The sequence below is a fragment of the Aethalodelphis obliquidens genome, unplaced genomic scaffold (genome assembly GCF_003676395.1).
Source record: "Aethalodelphis obliquidens isolate GAN/ISIS:26980383/991018 unplaced genomic scaffold, ASM367639v1 scaffold7, whole genome shotgun sequence".
Classification (NCBI taxonomy): Eukaryota; Metazoa; Chordata; class Mammalia; order Artiodactyla; family Delphinidae; genus Aethalodelphis; species Aethalodelphis obliquidens.
Genome location: NW_020837951.1, coordinates 26,949,691 through 26,969,087, shown reverse-complemented (window position 1 = coordinate 26,969,087; position 19,397 = coordinate 26,949,691). Strand labels below are relative to the sequence as shown.

General features: G+C 36.4%; 1 protein-coding gene across 1 annotated transcript in view; it reads left to right on the top strand.

Moving 5' to 3' along the window:
• Positions 1–12,341, top strand: part of TMEM38B (transmembrane protein 38B) — a 69,813-nt gene extending 57,472 nt beyond the window's left edge. The window contains exon 6 of the mRNA XM_027105305.1: positions 11,579–12,341. Within this exon, the coding sequence (XP_026961106.1) occupies positions 11,579–11,800 (222 nt within the window). The 3' untranslated portion in view covers positions 11,801–12,341. The remainder of the gene's footprint in view (positions 1–11,578) is intronic.
• The last annotated feature ends 7,056 nt before the right edge of the window (positions 12,342–19,397 follow it).

Here is a 19,397-nt window from a genome sequence, read left to right as displayed (position 1 = left end):
AAAAAAAAAAAAAAAGAGAAAAAGGGAAAAAATATATATATATATATCGTTGCTCTCAAAGTCCACCTCCTCAGTTTGGGATGATTCGTTGTCTATTCAGGTATTCCAGAGATGCAGGGTACATTAAGTTGATTGTGGAGATTTAATCCGCTGCTCCTGAGGCTGCTGGGAGAGATTTCCCTTACTCTTCTTTTTTCGCACAGCTCCTGGGGTTCAGCTTTCGATTTGGACCCGTCTCTGCGTGTAGGTTGCCTGAGGGCGTCTGTCCTTCACTCAGACAGGACGGGGTTAAAGGAGCAGCTGATTCGGGGGCTCTGGCTCACTCAGGTGGTGTGGGGGGAGGGGGTTAGTAACGGTGCAGTATACGGAGCGAGCCTGTGGCGGCAGAGGCCAGCAGGATGTTGCACCAGCCTGAGGCGCGCCGTGTGTTCTCCTGGGGAAGTTGTCCCTGGATCCCGGGACCCTGGCAGTGGCGGGCTGCGCAGGCTCCCGGGGCGGAGGAGGTTGTGTGGATAGTGACCTGTGCTTGCACACAGGCTTCTTGGTGGCTGCAGCAGCAGCCTTAGCGTCTCATGCCCATCTCTGGGGTCCATGCTGATAGCCGTGGCTCGCGCCCATCTCTGGAGCTCCTTTAAGCAGCGCTCTTAATCCCCTCTCCTCGCGCACCAGGAAACAAAAGATGCAAGAAAAAGTCTCTTGCCTCTTCGGCAGCTCCAGACTTTTTCCCAGACTCCCTCCCCCTCCCGGCTAGCTGTGGCGCACTATCCCCTTCAGGCTGTGTTCAAGCTGCCAACCCCAGTCCTCTCCCTGGGATCTGACCTCTGAAGCCCGAGCCTCAGCTCCCAGCCCCAACCCGTCCCGGCGGGTGAGTAGACAAACTTCTCAGGCTGGTGAGTGCTGGTCGGCACCGATCCTCTCTAAAGGAATCTCTCCGCTTTGCCCTCCGAAGCCCTGTTGCTGCGCTCTCCTCCGTGGCTCTGAAGCTCCCCCCCTCTGCCACTGGCAGTCTCCGCCCGCGAAGGGGCTTCCTAGTGTGTGGAAACCTTTCCTCCTTCACAGCTCCCTCCCACTGGTGCAGGTCCTGTCCCTATTCTTTGTCTCTTTTTTTTCTTTTACCCTACCCAGGTATGTGGGGAGTTTCTTGCCTTTTGGGAGGTCTGAGGTCTTCTGCCAGCGTTCAGTAGGTGTTCTGTAGGAGTTGTTCCACATGTAGATATATTTCTGATGTATTTGTGGGGAGGAAGGTGATCTCCGTGTCTTACTCTTCTGCCATCTTGAAGCTCCTCTCTATTTTTAGTTTTTAAGGCACCTCCATACTGCTCTCCATTGTGGCTGTACCAATTTACATTCCCACCAGCAGTGTAGGACGGTTCCTTTTTTGCCACACCCTCTCTAGCATTTATTATTTGTAGACTTTTTGATGATGGCCATTCTGAATGGTGTGAGATGATACCTCATTTTAGTTTTGATTTGCATTTCTCTGATAATTAGCAATATGGAGCATTTTTTCATATGCCTGTTGGCCATCTGTATGTTTCCTTTGGAGAAATGTCTTTGTAGACTTCTGCCGATTTTTTGATTGGTTTGTTTGTTTTTCTGATATTGAGCTGTATGAGGTGTTTGTATATTTTGAAGATGAATCCCTTGTTAGTGCCTCATTTGCAAATAGTTTCTCTCAAGTCCTTAGGTTGTCTTTTTGTTTTGTTTATGGTTTCCTCTGCTGCACAAAAGCTTTTACGTTTAACATATACACACTGCTATATATAAATAAGATAACCATGAAGGACCTACTGTATGGAACAGGGAACTATACTCAATACTTTGTAATACCTGTTAGAGAAAAGAATCTGAAAAAGAATACACACACACACACACACACACACACACACACATATACACACACATATATATATATAAAAATATGAGAAACTGAATCACTGAGCTGTACACCTGAAGCTAACACGACATAAGAAATCAACTATACTTCAATAAAAAAAATTGAAAAAAACTCCTCTATTCCAAATACTTTTTATCTCTAAGAAATATTTCATAATAAGATTTTAGCCTTAAAAAGTAAAAAATATCTCTAGTAGAACCCTGAATATTCATTCAGCAGTTCATAAACATTCTTGAACTGTTAAGAAAAATTAAGGGATAAAGGATTAAAAACCTAATAAAAAATTGAAAGAAGTTTATCAACAGACAATTCACACAACAAAGATATGATGTCCCTTAAACATATGAAAACATGTGACGCTCATTTGGGAATATATTAATGAAAATTACACTCAGATATCATTTCTCATCAGATTGGCAAAAATTAAAGTCTGGCTGCGTATCCTGTATGGAGAGAGAACTGGGCACTTTTTCAGTTTTATCTGGATATTCTGGCATGTTTGTTTATTTTCAGGTTTTTTCCCAGCTTTTTTTGCATATTGATATGAACTTTATTGGCAGTTTGTCTAACTCCATAATAAAATTTGTTGGTATTTTTATTGAGATTATATTCAGTTTATAAATTAACTTAGGGTGGCAGTTATATTACATAGGGACAAAAGCATAGAATGAGACAGGAGAGAGTACAGAGTCATGAGATTTTCTAATATTTAGATAGGGAAGATCCAGAATGAGAAATGGGAAAGAAGCTGCTAAAAACCAGGAGATGGTGTTAAGAAGGATGGACTGGTCAGTTATGCTGCATGCTGTTGAGAGGTGTATTCAGATAGTATTTTGTTGAATACATGAATGAGGGACAATGGTATTAGGCCCTTTCGGGGGATACAGTTGGACATGTAAACTTTGAATAAGACACAGACTCTGTCTTCAATATGTTATTGTCTAGGCCTTCCCTGGTGGCGCAGTGGTTGGGAGTCCGCCTGCCGATGCAGGGGACATGGGTTCGTGTCCCGGTCTGGGAGGATCCGCATGCCGCGGAGCGGCTGGGCCCGTGAACCATGGCCACTGAGCCTGCGTGTCCGGAGCCTGTGCTCCGCAACGGGAGAGGCCACAACGGTGAGAGGCCAACGTACCGAAAAAAAAAAAAAAAAAGTTATTGTCTAAAAAGAAATATGAGGCATTGTACTTTTAAACTTTATGAGGATACGGACTAAGTTTGTTTTATTCAGCACTGTATCCCTAGCATTCTGTCTGGTGCATGTAGTAGATTTTTAATATATATTTGTTGACTAACTGATAAATGACTAAAATGCTCTTTCATAGGTCTCTCTGTATTTAATTCTCTCAAACTTATTTATCTAAGACTATACTACCAGATGAACAGTTTATTTAACCAACTTATTGAAGACATTTATAAAAATGAGGATCTGAAGATTTGTTTGACAGTCATTTAGGTTAATAATTATTAATGTCTGAGTGCGTGATATCACCAATGAAGAAAGCATAGAGTAACCAGAAAACCAGGCTGAATATGCCATGTACCAGAAGTTAATTATTGGAGGGCATTGGGGGAGGCTTAATGGAGTAGACACTTCGCAGTTGCCCTGCAAAGGATTGTTTGGATTTAGGCAGATGGAGGCAGGAAGAAGTATGTTCTGGGTGGAGAGAAAGATTAATTATGCAAATTTTGCTTATATAGATACATTGTAATAGTCTTTGAATTATTCATATGAGGTAGAAGTTATGTTCATTCATTATACTTTCATTGCTATGCACTATAGAGGATATAAAAGTACATGAGTACTGTTTGTGCCTTGAGGAACTTATAGTTTAGGTCACATTTTTCTGGGAATATTCTGAAATGATATAACATGAGATATTATAAAAATAATGTGCCAAAGCAATCTTGAGAAAGAAAAATGGAGCTGGAGGAATCAGGCTCCCTGACTTCAGACTATACTACAAAGCTACAGTAATCAAGACAGTATGGTACTGGCACAAAAACAGAAATATAGATCAATGGAACAGGATAGAAAGCCCAGAGATAAACCTGGGCTTAAACCTAAATGTAAGGCCAGACACTATAAAACTCTTAGAGGAAAACATAGGCAGAACACTCTATGACATAAATCACAGCAAGATCCTTTTTTGACTCACCTCCTAGAGAAATGGAAATAAAAACAAAAATAAACAAATGGGACTTAATGAAACTTAAAAGCTTTTACACAGCAAAGGAAACCATAAACAAGACGCAAAGACAACCCTCAGAATGAGAGAAAATATTTGCAAATGAAGCAACTGACAAAGGATTAATCTCCAAAATATACAAGCAGCTCATGCAGCTCAATATCAAAAAAACAAACAACCCAATCCAAAAATGGGCAGAAGACCTAAATAGACATTTCTCCAAAGAAGGTATACAGATTGCCAGCAAACACATGAAAGGATGCTCAACATCACTAATCATTAGAGAAATGCTAATCAAAACTACAATGAGGTTTCACCTCACATGGGTCAGAATGGCCATCATCAAAAAATGTACAAACAATAAATGCTGGAGAGGGTGTGGAGAAAGGGAACCCTCTTGCACTGTTGGTGGGAATGTAAATTGATACAGCCACTATGGAGAACAGTATGGAGGTTCCTTAAAAAACTAAGGATAGAACTATCATATGACCCAGCAATCCCTCTACTGGGCATATACCCTGAGAAAACCATAATTCAAAAAGAGACATGTACCACAATGTTCATTGCAGCACTATTTACAGTAGCCAGGACATGGAAGCAACCTAAGTGTCCATCAACAGATGAATGGATAAAGAAGATGTGGCACATATATACAAAGGAATATTACTCAGCCATAAAAAGAAATGAAATTGAGTTATTTGTAGTGAGGTGGATGGACCTAGAGTCTGTCATATAGAGTGAAGTAAGTCAGGAAGAGAAAAACAAATACCATATGCTAACACATATATACGGAATCTAAAAAAAAATGGTTATGAAGAACCTAGGGGCAGGACAAGAATAAAGACCCAGACATAGAGAATGGACTTAAGGACACGGGGATGGGGAGGGATAAGCTGGGACGAAGTGAGAGAGTGGCATGGACATATATACACTACCAAATGTAAAATAGATAACTAGTGGGAAGCAGCAGCATTGCACAGAGAGATCAGCTCGGTGCTTTGTGACCACCTAGAGAGGTGGGATAGGGAGGATGGGAGGGAGACACAAGAGGGAGGGGATATGGGGATATAAATATATGTATAGCTGATTCACTTTGTTATACAGCAGAAACTAACACAACAATGTAAAGCAATTATACTGCAAGATGTTAAAAAAAATGTGGCAGAGCTCAAACAATTTCTTTACTGGAATTAATTTTTATTTTAGGATATGTTTAAATGTCAGATTAGGGCTTCTACATTCTTTGGTTTACTTCCCTTTTTAAGCAAGAGACTATGAAGTCAAATGCTGTGTAATTTAGGTAATATGCTTTTTCTTTTAATAGTTTGCTGAATAGGGAGACAGTTTTATATTTTATTTATGGAAGAATAAGGGTTCATTCCATTTGTCACCATTATATTTGTGTCACCTTATTGAATAAACCCTAAGAAGAGGCTGAATTCACAGAAATCCATCCATGGACCTCATAAGTCTATCTCAGCAGTAATTTATGATGCCAGCCGTACTCGTTAGCTGAGTGATGAGTCTACTGGGAGTGGAGATTCTATTAAAACTAGACTTGAAAAATACTTAGTATAGTTCATGTTCTCAGGAAGTACTTTAGATCCTGACACTCATCTCTTTTGGATTTTGTAAAAAGACATTGCTGTTTTCCTGACAGTGGACCATTGTTTGACCTGAATTCTTTTGATTTTTGTTGGCCGTCCATGAAGTCAAGCTATGACCAGGATAATTATGCTAATACATCTCATTGTAACTATTTATTCTAAAGAATAATTTAATCTAAAGAAATTCTTCTTAGATATTAACCAGTAATGGTATAAACTTGGAGGTTAACATTAATAGGACTCTTCTCGCTCTATATTCTCTCCAGGTGATTACATTCTAAGTCATGCCTTTACGTTTTACTTGTATGGTAATGACTTCTAAATCCATATCCCTTACTTAACGTTTCTGGGCAAACCTCCATTACTGCACTTACTCTTTACGGTTTTGTAATTACAGATTTACTTGCCTGTCTCTGGCTAGTCTGTAAGATTTTTGAGGGCAGGGATCACATTCAACATTCTTTTGGCAGCCAGGGGTAACGCACAAGCAGATTATTTTAATCCTGTGGATTTTAGGCTTTGTTAGTGCTGTTCTGTTTCAGATTTGCCCTTCTAGAATGTGACCCTTTTGGGGTCTCACTTTAAGCCCGAGGTGTACCCCTGGGCAGGTCCACCTTGCCTGGCTTTGAACTCCAACCTGTCTTCCCAGAACCAAGCAGTGGGCTGCTCAGCTCTTTGGCCTCCCAGCTGTTGTTCTCTGCTAGGTTTTTGAAATCTGTTTCTATGTTTGCACAGTTTAGCGTTGGTAAACTCCTCCAGCACAGACTATGCATGGGCTTGGGGGCTTACTTAATGTGGTTCACTCCTCTTTGAGCTGTTATTGCTCTCAAGTGCTAGACGCTTTGGCCTTCTCAGACTCCAGCCTCTGTCCCTTTAACCCATTTGGGACTTCTGCATTTCATTTCCCTATGCTGTGAATTGACACATGTCCTTAAAAGAAAAAGCCAGGGTAAATGTGGAGTTCACTTTGTTCAACTTCCTTTCTTTTAGGGATCATACCCCACCAGGTTATACCTGTATTGGTTGTTCTCCAGTGTCTTTTTACAGTTGTTTTATGTATTTGTGTCTTTTATGTTGATTTTGTTGAGATACTGAGTCTGATATAAGCTATTTAGTCATGGCTGGCCTGTAGTTTATGTGCATGCATTAAAAAATGGTGTATTTGTTATTTGTTTATTTTTATTGTGGTCAAATTGGCATAACAAAATCAGCTGTTTATACAATTCAGTGGTGTTTAGTACATTCACAATGCTGTGTGCATACATTTTTAAATTTAAATAAATGATAGTACGTTATAGCTTTTGTTCTTTGTCTCATTTTCACCTAACAGTATATTTTAAGAATTTTTCCGTATAACTTTACGATTTATTATTTTTAACAATTACACAGTATACATTTCACTTATCCATTCCTCTTGTGATGGACACCCACTTTGTCTCCAACTCCCCACTACCTAGACTATATTGCAGATAATAAGAATTTACTCTTGTTTCCATTGTCCTCAGGAAAGCTGATTATGTAGGGACCTCTTATGAAATTTAATTCCAAAAATATCTAGTTTGATTCATTATCTGAGACCTGCTGGAGGAATTGCCTCTTGGAAATTCATGGGCTTTTGGGAACCATTCTAGTCCATAACATTGTCCCAGATTCATTTTGGCACCAGTATAATTTCTTGAGCAAATCTAAACATCTCTGAACACTATACATTTTGCCAGATAAAAGATTGGTAGCACTCCATTCTATCTCTCAGTGTCTCAGTTGCTTATATATATAAATATATATGGAAAAAAATTGGATGGCTAGAGACTTACTACAGTCCCTCATACTGGCAGGATTCTACAATTTACTGGAAGTCTGTGACTTTAGATAATGATAGACTGCAGTGTATTTAGTGATCAGACTCAAAATCTGAGTGTTCCTAAGTGCTTAACCACTTATTAGCTCTGTGACTTTGAGCAAGTTACTTAACCTGTCAGAACTTCAGTTCCACATCTCTATGATGAGAGTAATAATAGAGTAGTTTTGGGATTACATTTAAAGAGAATAAGGTAATACAAAACACTTATCACAGTCCTGACACATGTTAAGTGCATAGTATTAATAGGTATTTTTGGTCATTTGGTGTAGACTGTAAATGATATTTTATCTTCTTATTTCCTTTCAATACCAAATGTATTTTTTTGCTTATGCTGCTCATTTGGCACTCAAAAATGTGGTATTTTGTATTATTGTTAATGAGTTATGTTCTTTTCCATTAATTAAGTGTAAACTTACAGAGAACAGATTTTTTTTCCAGAACCTAACTTAATTTGCTTCTGCTGAAGATTAAATTAAGAATGCATATTGAACACAGTGAGAACTCCAACAAAGAAAATAGGAAATATAAGAAAGTACTAGATAGAAGTCACAGAGCTGAAGAATATAATAACTGAACTAAAAAATTTACTGGGGGGGGTTCAACAGCAGACTAGAAGCAGCAAAAAGGATCAGTGAACTTGAAGAACAGGCAGTGGAACTCACCCAATCAGAGCTGCAAAAAGGAAAAAGAATGAAAGAAAGTGAAGATAGCTTAAGGAACTTATGGGACAACATCAGGAGGACTGACATTCACATAACAGGGCTCCCAGAAGGAAAGAAGAGAGAGAAAGGGGCAGAAAAATTATTTGAAGAAAGAATGGCTGAAAACTTCCCTAATCTGGGGGAAGGAAACAAACATGCAGATCCAGGAAGCCCAGAGAGTTCCACATACAGGGACCCCCAAAGAAATCCCACCAAGACACATTATAGTTAAAATGTCAAAAGTTTAAGACAAAGAGAGATTCTTAAAAGTAGCAATGGAAAAACATGTGTGTTATGTATAAAGGAACCCCCATAAGACAATGAGCAGATACTTCCAGTAGAAACTTTGCAGGCCAGAATGGAGTGGCATGATATATGCAAAGCACTGAAGGAAAAAAACTCCCAACCTAAGTTACTCCACCCGGCAGTTACATCCAGAATTAGAGGAGAGATAAAGAATTTTTCCAGACAAGCAAAAGCTAGAGCTTATCACCACTAAATTGACCTTACACAAAATGTTAAAGGGACTTCTTTAGGCTGAAAGGAAAGGATGCTAATTAGTAACAAGAAAAAATATGAAAATACAAATCTCACTGGTAAGGGTTAATATATAGTAAAGGTAGTGGATTAATCACTTATAAAGTTAGTATGAATGGTAAAAGACAAAAGTAGTAAAAATAACTAACTACAATAATTAAGGGATACACACAAGATAAAAAGATGTAAAATGTAACATCAAAAACAAAAAAACATTGAGGGGGAGAATAAAAATATAGAACATTAAAATGCATTTATACTTAAGTTATTATCAACTTAAAATAGACTGTCACTAACATAAGTTGTTATATGAAAATATGATAACTACAGAGCAAAAACCTGTAGTATATACACAAAAGATAACAAGAAAATAATCTAAGCATTGCACTAGAGAAAGTCATCAAGCCATAATGGAAGTGAGCAAGGGAAGAAGAAAGGACCAGAGAGGAACTACAAAACAGCCAGAAAACAATTAACCAAATGAAAATAAGTGCATACTTATTAATTACTTTAAATGTAAATTGACTGAATTCTCTATTCAGAAGAGTAGCTGAATGGATAAAAAAAAAAAATAAGACCCATCTATATGCTGCCTGCAAGAGACTCACTGCAGATGTGAAGAGAGAAATAGACTGAAAGTGAAGGGATGGAAAAATATATTCCATGCAAATGGAAGCCCAAAGAAAGTTGGGATAGCTATACTTATATCAAACAAAACAGACTTTAAAACAAAGACTAATTAGAAGGGCGTTACATAATGATAAAGCGGTCATTTCTAATAAGAGGATATATGACATTTGCAAATATTTATGTACCAACATACATATATAAAGCAAATATTAACAGACATAAAGAGACAAATAGAGAGCAAAACAATAATAGTAGGGGACTTATTGAAGTCCCCTCACTTACAACAATGGATAGATCACTAGACAAAGAATCAAGAAGGAAACATTGCCCCAAAGGACATATTAGACTAGACAGACTTAACTAAAGATATAGACAGGACATTCCATCCAAAAGCAACAGAATACATATTCTTCTCAAGCACACATGGAATATTCTCCAGGATTCATCATATGTTAGGTCATAAAACAAGCCTTAATAAATTTAAGAAGATGAAAATCATATCAAGAATCTTAGCTAGAATAGTATGAAACTGGAAATTGTTTACTAGGAAGAAAACTGGAAAAATCACAAACATGTGGGAATTAAACATAATGCTATAAAACAACCAGTGGGTCAGTGAAGAAATAACAGAGAAATCAAAAAAATACCTTGAGACAAAAATGGAAATACAACATTCCAATCTTATGGGATGCAGCAAACTAGTTTTAAGAGGGAAGTTCATAGCAATAAATGCCTACCTCAAGAAATTAGAAAAATCTCAAATAACTTAACTTTATACTTTAAAGAACTAGAAAAAGAACAAATGACGCCCAAAGTTAATGGAAGGAAGGAAATAACATAGAGCAGAAATAAATGAAATACAGACTAAAAGGACAATAGAAAAGACCAAACTAAGAGTTGGTTCTTTGAAAAGATAAACAAAATTAACAAACCTTCAGTTAGACTCACCAAGAAAGAAAACAAGAACTCAGGTGGATAAAATCAGAAATGAAAGAAGAGATGTTACAACTGATACCACGAAAATACAAGGGATTGAGACTGTTACGAACACTTATATGCCAACAACGTGGACAACCTAGAAGAAATGGACATACTTCTAGAAACATACAACCTGTCAAGACTGAATCACAAAGAAATAGAAAATCTGAACAGACCAGTTACCAGTAAGGAGATTGTATCAGTGATCAGAAACCTCCCAACAAATAAAAATCCAGGACCAGACAGTTTTGCTGGTGAATTCTACCAAACATTACAAGAATTAATACCAATCCTTCTCAAACTCTTTCAAAAATAAAAGATGAGGGAATGCTTCCAAACTCATTTTACAAGGCCAACATTACCATGAAACCAAAACCAGACAAGGGTGCCACAAGAAAAGAAAATTATAGGGCAATATCCCTGATGGGCTTAGATGCAAAAACCCCCAACAAAATATTAGCAAACTAAATTCAACAATACATTAAAAAGATTATACATCGTGATCAAGTGGGATTGATTCCAGGGATGCAAGGATGGTTCATCATCTGCAAATCAATCAGTGTCATATATCACATTAACAAAATGAAGGATAAAAATCATATAATCTCAATAGATGCAGAAAAAGCATTTGACAGAATTCAGCATCCATTTACAATAAAAACTCTTAACAAAGTGGGTGTAGAGGGAATGTACCTCAACATAATAGAGGCTATATATGACAAGCCCACAGCTAACATCATAACCAGGGCATTATGCCTGGTGAAAAAAATGAGACAAAGACAAATATGGGTTAAAAGGAGTCAAAAAGTTCAAACTTCCAGTTATAAACAAATAAGTCATCAGTGTGTAACGTATAGCATGGTAACTATTGTAATACTGTATTGCATATTTGAAAGTTGCTAAGAGAGTAGATCTTAAAAATTCTCATCACATAAAAAAATTTTTGTGTGCTGTGTATGGTGATGGATGTTAACTAGACTTATTGTGGTGGTTATTTCATAATATATGCAGATACCGAATCATTTTGTACACCTGAAACTAGTATAATGTTATATGTCAGTTATACCTCAATAAAAAAAAAAAAGCGTTTTGAATATTTTCTTCTTTTTCACTTTCCCCTCTCATTTTTAGGAAACAGAAAACATTTGTATTTAAATTCAAAATTGAACTTTTTTTTTCAGATAACCATGATGCTTACAGAGACTTCTGTTATGCCTTTTGCTTTTTTTGAGGATACATTGAGTTGGATGCTGTTTGGCTGGCAGCAGCTGTTTTCATCATGTGAAAAGAGAAGTGAAACAAACTCGTTTCTCAGTGGTACTGGTTCATCGACCTCAAAACCTATAGCTGATGCTTCAGATAAAGTTCATAAGAAGCATACTAAAAAGACTAAATTTACTTGATGAACTTCATAAGGCAAAAAATTTTCTTTGTCTTATCTACCTGTCAGATTGTGATAAATATTTCTATGTAAATGATGTAAAATAAAGATTATATATAAGGATTGGAGGTGACAAAAAGAACGAACTTCTTTCTGTTTCAGGGAGACTCTCCCTTTCTGGATTGTAATTTCCTGAGTGTTATGAGTGTATCATGTGAAATGGTTTTTCTAAGTTATATATAAAAGATTCTATTGTGATTTTTAAAACAGTTTTATATTGATAAAAGCCTAGTGTTTTTGAATGTTAGAAAAAGTAAACCTACTGTCATTGCAAAATAACAAAAATTAAAGTTTTATTGTTTAATCTAGATATTTTCATACATGTTTTTTATTTGAATCTATTTGAGCTTTAGTTTAGCAAAATTAAACTTTTATTACACATTACCATTATAATTCTTAGATATGAAAAACAATTCCTGTTTAATTTTGAGTACTAAGAAAAGTAAACTTTACCTAAATCACTTTATATTATGAATGAAAATAAATTATTAGCTTATATTTCAGAAATAAACATTGTATATTTTACCCACATTAAATGGAAATATCTGAAATTTTATTTAATTTTTTTCTAGTAGTATTTTTCAGTGAGAGCAGAGTATTATTAGTCTTAATCTTAAGTGTGTTTCATGCCCTTGTTTAAACTATTTCTTTTTTCTCAAAAGAAAATCAGGGGTATAGTTTTTAATAAGTTACTAAGTCCATGTTTTGCTTTGCAAGTTTTGAGGAGCTTATTTTTTTCTCTCTCCTTAAAACACATTTGTTTTAACTGTAGGAGAAATTATTCTTCTCATCATTTCATATATTCTTAAGTATTATTTCAATTTAAAAATTTCACCTTTGTCTTCTCTTTAATGGGTACTTTTCAGTTTTCTAGTTGAATGTCTCTTACTAGTTTACGTAGGTTATATTTTAATGTACATGTACATATATTTTTAGTTTTATTTTAAATTAAAACTAGTTACCCTTATGTAAAAATGCTCAGCTCTAATGAGAATTGTCCTCGGGCATTTGATAACAACCACCTAATTAAGAAGAAACAAACTAAAATCTTATATGGTAGTAGTCTATTTGAATGAAGAATGATGAAGTGAAATTTGATACCTTATTGGCAAAAATAATTAAAAGAAGAAGAAAAGGTACTAAATCATGTTAGATTTTCTTATTTTATTTTGTAGTTTAAAAGCCCAGTTATAATTTTAAAACTTTGTGACTGACATGATTTCTTCTACTGAGACCATGAGCCTGCAAAAAGTTAGTGTGTATCAGGCATCTTTGGATGGTATAGAACTACTCAAATCATATTCAAGTTAGAAGTCTTGATTTTTAAAAATTTTAACAAATATAAACACTAGCAGGGATTATACTTTTGTTAAAAAAATTTTTTTGCGGGGGAGGACCTTTGATAGCCTTGGGATGCTAAGAAGTTTATTTTTAATATTCTGACAGAAGGCATTAAATATTTAAGAGTTCTGTATTGCATTTGACACTCTTGTAGTTAAAAACTTTTCACAGTTAACATGTTGCTAATTACTGACTTAGTTTTGAAGTTTGGGTTTAACTGTAGATGAAATGTTAGGAATCTTATTTTACACTTGTATTAAAGACAGATTTATTAAACTAAGTTATTTAGCACCAATGGAATATGTTATCATTTTTATGTTTTTTCTGTTTTTCTTGATTTAGGAGTTTATAACTCCTTTGGCCTTTCGACTGATATATGGTATGTATTCAGTGATTACTGTCCAAATGAGATGTACAACCTTTATGGAACAAACTTTTATTAATCTGTACAAGTATCCTATAACCTTTAATTCAAGGTTTTTAGGAAAAAGCTGTACTGGAGGACATGGCTTAGGTTTGAAACCTCCCACCCTTAATATATTCATGCTGCCTGCAGAGACCTGACTGGATTTGCGAAGCAGATTGTTAGACTCCTTACCCAACAGTGTAGCATGAATGAAGCCTGTGGGCCTGCTTCACACAGTCATAGGTGGCACTGAGAAAGTCAAGATCTGGTAGGTCTCGTTAAATACTAGAGAATGGACTTGATATAGGGAGGGGGAAGGATGAGCTGTGACAAAGCGAGAGAGAGGCATGGACATATATACACTACCAAACGTAAGGTAGATAGCTAGTGGGAAGCAGCCGCATAGCACAGGGAGATCAGCTCGGTGCTTTGTGACCACCTAGAGGGGTGGGATAGGGAGGGTAGGAGGGAGGGAGACGCAAGAGGGAAGAGATATGGGAACATATGTATATGTATAACTGCTTCACTTTGTTATAAAGCAGAAGCTAACACACCATTGTAAAGCAATTGTACTCCAATAAAGATGTAAAAATAAATAAATAAAAGGAGACAAGAAGGTGGCAAGAACATGGGCTGGCTAACTCAGTGATCTCACCCTCAAGTAAAATATGGCCAAATTAATATCAAACTCTGATTTATCAGATTAGTCACACTTCCTTGCTGAGTGTGCAAGGGCTGGAGAGGGACCAGATAATGTAGAGTGAGTGGATTTCAGTGGAAATTCCAGGTTTCTTGTAGGCAGAGACCAAAAAGTGGAGAGAATAGGGGAGACATTCCCTCTGTAGTGTATTTTTTGGTCTTATTCCTATAAGGCCTACATCATTCCATTAAAATCTACCTCAGATCACAAGTTGATTGCAATTGAGTGATATGTTAGAAATGGAATAACGTATACAAGAATACCGTCTTTCCCCCACTGCTTTCTTGGTGTTTACATTTTACTGGTGGTGAGACATACAGTAAGCAAAGAGATGTGTTCTTGTGGTAATACTACAGGTTATGCATATATATTAAGCAGGACACAAGGATAGAAAGTGAGAATTGGGGGTACTTGTTAATTAGGAGTTAGAAAAGGCCTTTCTGTTAAAATTGTATTTTACCAGAGACCTGAAGGAAGTGGGTGGGGCAGGCCGGGCAGACGTCTGTGTTAAGTGCAAGGGTCATTCTGTTTCTTCATATACTTGACTTAGATTATGTACTTTTTTCCAAAAATTACTTAATTTATTTTTCTTATTTAGTACAGTTTCACACTTGTAGTTTTTAACAGACATATTTCTTTGATAGAATTTATTTTTGTTTCCACAGTTTGTTCTTTTTTTAAGGTAAAATTCACATACAATGAAATGCATAAGTTGTAAGTGTATGTTTAAAGAGTTGGCAAATACATACAACTGTACAGCCTAAAATCCTATCAAGAGGTAGAAGATTGCCAGTGCCTCAGGAAGTTCCTTTCTAGTTAATTCACACCCTCCCCCCAACTGAATAGAAATAAAATCATGCAATATATTCTCTTCAGTGTAAGACTTCTTTCAAACGACATAATGTTTTTGAAATTTATCTTGTTGTATTTATCATGAGTTCACTCCTTTTTAATTCCTTGGTAGCATTGTACTATATGAATATGTTGCAGTGTGTTTATCCTATTGATGCACATCAGGGCTGTTTCTAGTTTGGGATATCCTGAATAAGCTACTATGAACATTTTTGTACAATTCTTTTGGGGAACATGTTTTTTTATTTCTCTTGAGCAAATACCTAGGAGTAGAATTATGTTTAGTTGTAAAAAAAACCAGTAGACCTCTTTTCCGAAGTGGTTGTACCATTTTATACTTCACAACAATGTATGGGAATACATATACACAATGTATAACAAAGTGAAGCAGTTATACATATACATATGTTCCCATATCTCTTCACAACAGTTGCTCTACATTCTTATCAAGGATTATTGTTGTCAAACATTTTAATTTTGTCCATTTCCAATGGGTGGTTTGTAGTTTTTAAGGTTTTAATTTGCATTTCCCTAATGATTAGTGGTGTAGAGTACTTTTTTGAGTGTGTTCTTATTGGCCATTTGTGTATCTCCCTCAGTAAAGTGTCTCTTCAGACCATTGCCCATATTATATTGGATTTGTCTTCATGTATCTTGGATATCCATTCTTTGTTAAATAGGTGTTTTGTACATATTGTCTTTCTGGACTGTGGATTACCTCTTCATTTTTATAATGATGTCGTTTAATGAGCACACATTTTTAATTTCAAAGAAGTCTAATTTCCCAGGATTTTATTTTACAGTTATTGTTTTCTGTGTCTTAAGAAACTTTTTCCTACCTCCAAGTCATAAATATATTTGCCCATCAAGGAACCCCAAATAATATAGGAGTGCCTAGTTTTATTCTGAGAAACACTTAAGAGAGAAACACCTTATGCTACTATGTAAAGTAATGATTATGTTACTCAGCAGGTCGCTCAGGCCTAATTTTTTGTTCTGCTTCTCAAAAGGTCACTGCACATCGTATATATGTGGTCGCTTTTTCTGTGCTTGTGCTAAAGGTAATACATTATAGGAATTGAAGACTTTTTTTCCTGTATGTCTATTTAGGGAGTTTCTGTATGTAGGCTTGTCCTTGGTTTATCACAACTCTGATGTTTAAAAGAGATGGTGAATAAGAATGTGACAACAAAATATATTTAGAACGAAATAAAATATCTTCTAAGCTCAGTCTAGGTGTGGGATTGGTTGGGAAGGTAGTGGTCCCTATTGAAATATATAATCCAACTGCATCTTTGTGGTGACAAAATGTGGACCAGTGATCGGGTATGAAAATGAGTACAGCTTAATTTACATGGCTGACTATCTGATATTCCATGACAGTACAAAGTGGCACACTGAATTGAAGTTGAAAACTATTGCGTTCTTCCTACATTTGATAAAGAGAATTAAGATTTAATTGGGATAAAAAAATAAGCAATTTGTATGGTGGGATTATGGTTTGCTATGGGGAAGAGGAAGTGGGGGAGACTCCTGCCAGACAAAGTAACTTCAGATGTATTTTTACCCCTGTAGAGTTGTATTAGTAAAGAGAATAAAGTTGATAATGAATATTTGTATTTTTATAAATATTTTATGTAATGTAAAGTTTGACTTAAAAATTCAGCCTAATCTCAGTAAAAGTAGACTGTAGACTGAAACCTTTCTTGAGAATAATATGAAGTGAAAGGAATAGGGTACAGTGGCTGATAAGCAACGTTGTTATATTGACATCTTAATGAGATGTGAGAAGAAGTACATAATATCTTGATAAAATTTGCAAAGGATATTCGGTATAATGAAAGCCTGTGTAAGTGACAGGAAAAATTCAAAGGACTAATGGTATGCTTGGAAAATGATTCAACTTATTCAGTTAAAAAATGTTGAATTATACAGCTGGGGAGAATTATATAAGGCTCAAACCTAAGGAAAAATGCATGCATTTTGTAAAAATATGAATAACAAAAATTAATGAAACAGCATGTTATAGTCTTTATTTTGAGCAGCTGATGTTTTGGGGGTTATATTACTGAGGAAAGAGCAATTCATGTTAGAGGACACATTGCTGTCTTTGCCATGACCTTAAAGGACTGTTTTGAAAATAAGATAATGTATATGAAAATGTGTTTGAAACATTATTTTACAGAGAAGAGTCTAGTTAATTTACAGATAAAACCAGAGTTCTGCAGTTTGGAGTGAAGAATAATGTGCCCTAGTCATTTTTTATGTATAATATTTAAATACCACAAGCCAGTACGACAGGAAGTTCAGAAGTCTGCTCTCCTCATTACACCGTTACTGTGTTTTATTTTATTGTTATGCTGTGGTGATATAATGGTATTATTATGGAGGAGCTGAGTCACTCTGTGTGGCATTCTGACTCATGCACTTAAGTAATTGTATCATTGCTATCACCGCACTACTATGCCGATGATCGCATTCACCTTCTGTGTCTGATCTTTCATGTTCTCAGTTGAATACAAGTTTTCAGAAGCTCACATTATATTTCCCTCTGATTGAGAGTATGTATTATGACAAGTTTTGTGGTAATTAAATCCATTTGAACACCATCTTTTAAAACCCTTCTCTCTCCCTCTAAAGTGGTTATGTGTTCAAGAGGCTTCAGGTTTGGCCCTGCCTCCTTATCTTGAGCAATGTGTTGCTCTTTGTAAAGGAGACTTGAAGCCAAAACTGTCCAGAATCTTTCATTTCCAATCCCTGTCCAAACCAAATCCATGGGATTCTAGACCAGCCCAGGGCAGTGGCAATGGCACAAGTTGAGTTGATGGTCGCACCTCGGAGGTGGCCATGATCTGAGTGAACGGGTGGTAGGTTGGGGCAAAATGCTGGGGCAGCAGGAATAAGGCTGAGTATTTCCTTGGAAGATGAGACTCCTCAAAAAAGTCTCCAGGGGGAACAAGTGCTTTTTGTGCTGGCACAGTTACCCCCAAGAATCAGGTCTGAAGTAAGGTGGCAGAGGCCAAATCTTTAGCTGCCAGCAAGACTGCCAATGTGAAGTTCTTTCACGGCAGTTGTTTAGAGAGGGACAGTCATCCTGTTTCATATGCCACTGAGGTGTTTTAATTTCTAACAGACCTCTTAGCAATCGATTCTCTTTGTTTCACTTAATACTACCTTGTAGCACACAAACCTGGAACCCCTTATTCCTGCTTCCTTCTTGGTGACTGACTACCTCCACAAGAGATCATATTTAATGTCATTCAAAATACTGGTAGTTTTGCTAAGCCTCTGTCCAAGGACAGGAGCCCACTGAAGGGATTCTTTGCAGAAAGAGGAAGATTTGCTTCAAGGTGACTTTTAGTCCTTGACTGTATCAAAATGCAGCTGACGCCCACTGTAGAAGAGAAATGAAAACACACATTTAAACTCTGACTGGATAATTCCCTCAGAAGGAGCTCCATTACCTAAAGGAGACAGAAGTTCAGTCAGGGATGAAAGCGAACTAGCAAGGCAGGTAACCTTTGTTAGAAACTAATATTTCTTCAAAATAACCTCAGGTTTGCATTTAAATTTTTAATTGATATATACCATTTAGGAAAGTGCACAAATCATGCGTTTGTCTTGTTAAATGATCACAAAGAGAACATAGCCATGCAACCACAACCCAGCTCAAGAAATGAAACATTAGCATTTTTCCTTTTCTAATCACTATTCTTCCCTTCTCAAAGGTAACCAATATCCTGACTTCTAATACTAGTTGTTGGTTTTGACTGTTTTTGAATTTTATGTAATTGGAATTAGACTGTTTATCCTGGTGTCTGGCTTATTTTGTACATATTATGTTTGTGAGATTCATCCAAGGTACTTTGTATAACTTATAATTCACTCATTTTCATTGCCAATATTGCATTGTATGACTATATATACTCAATTTGTGTAACCAATCCATTGTGTTGATAGAGATTTAGATTGTTCTTAGTTTGAGGCTATGAAAATATTCTTTTGCATGTCGTGGTACAGGTACCAAGGTACCCAGGTACACATATTTTTGTTCCTTACATTCTTAGGAGTTAAAGTGCTGGGTCATGGGGTATGAACACACTCACCTTTTGTAGATCCAAAAAGTTTTCCAAGATAGTTGGCTTAATTTGCACTCCCACCAGCAGTGTGTGAGAGTTCCAGTTCCCCCACTTCCTTACCAATGTGAGGTATTCTCTATCTTTTAAATTTAACAATTCTGGTGAGGGTATAATAGTATCT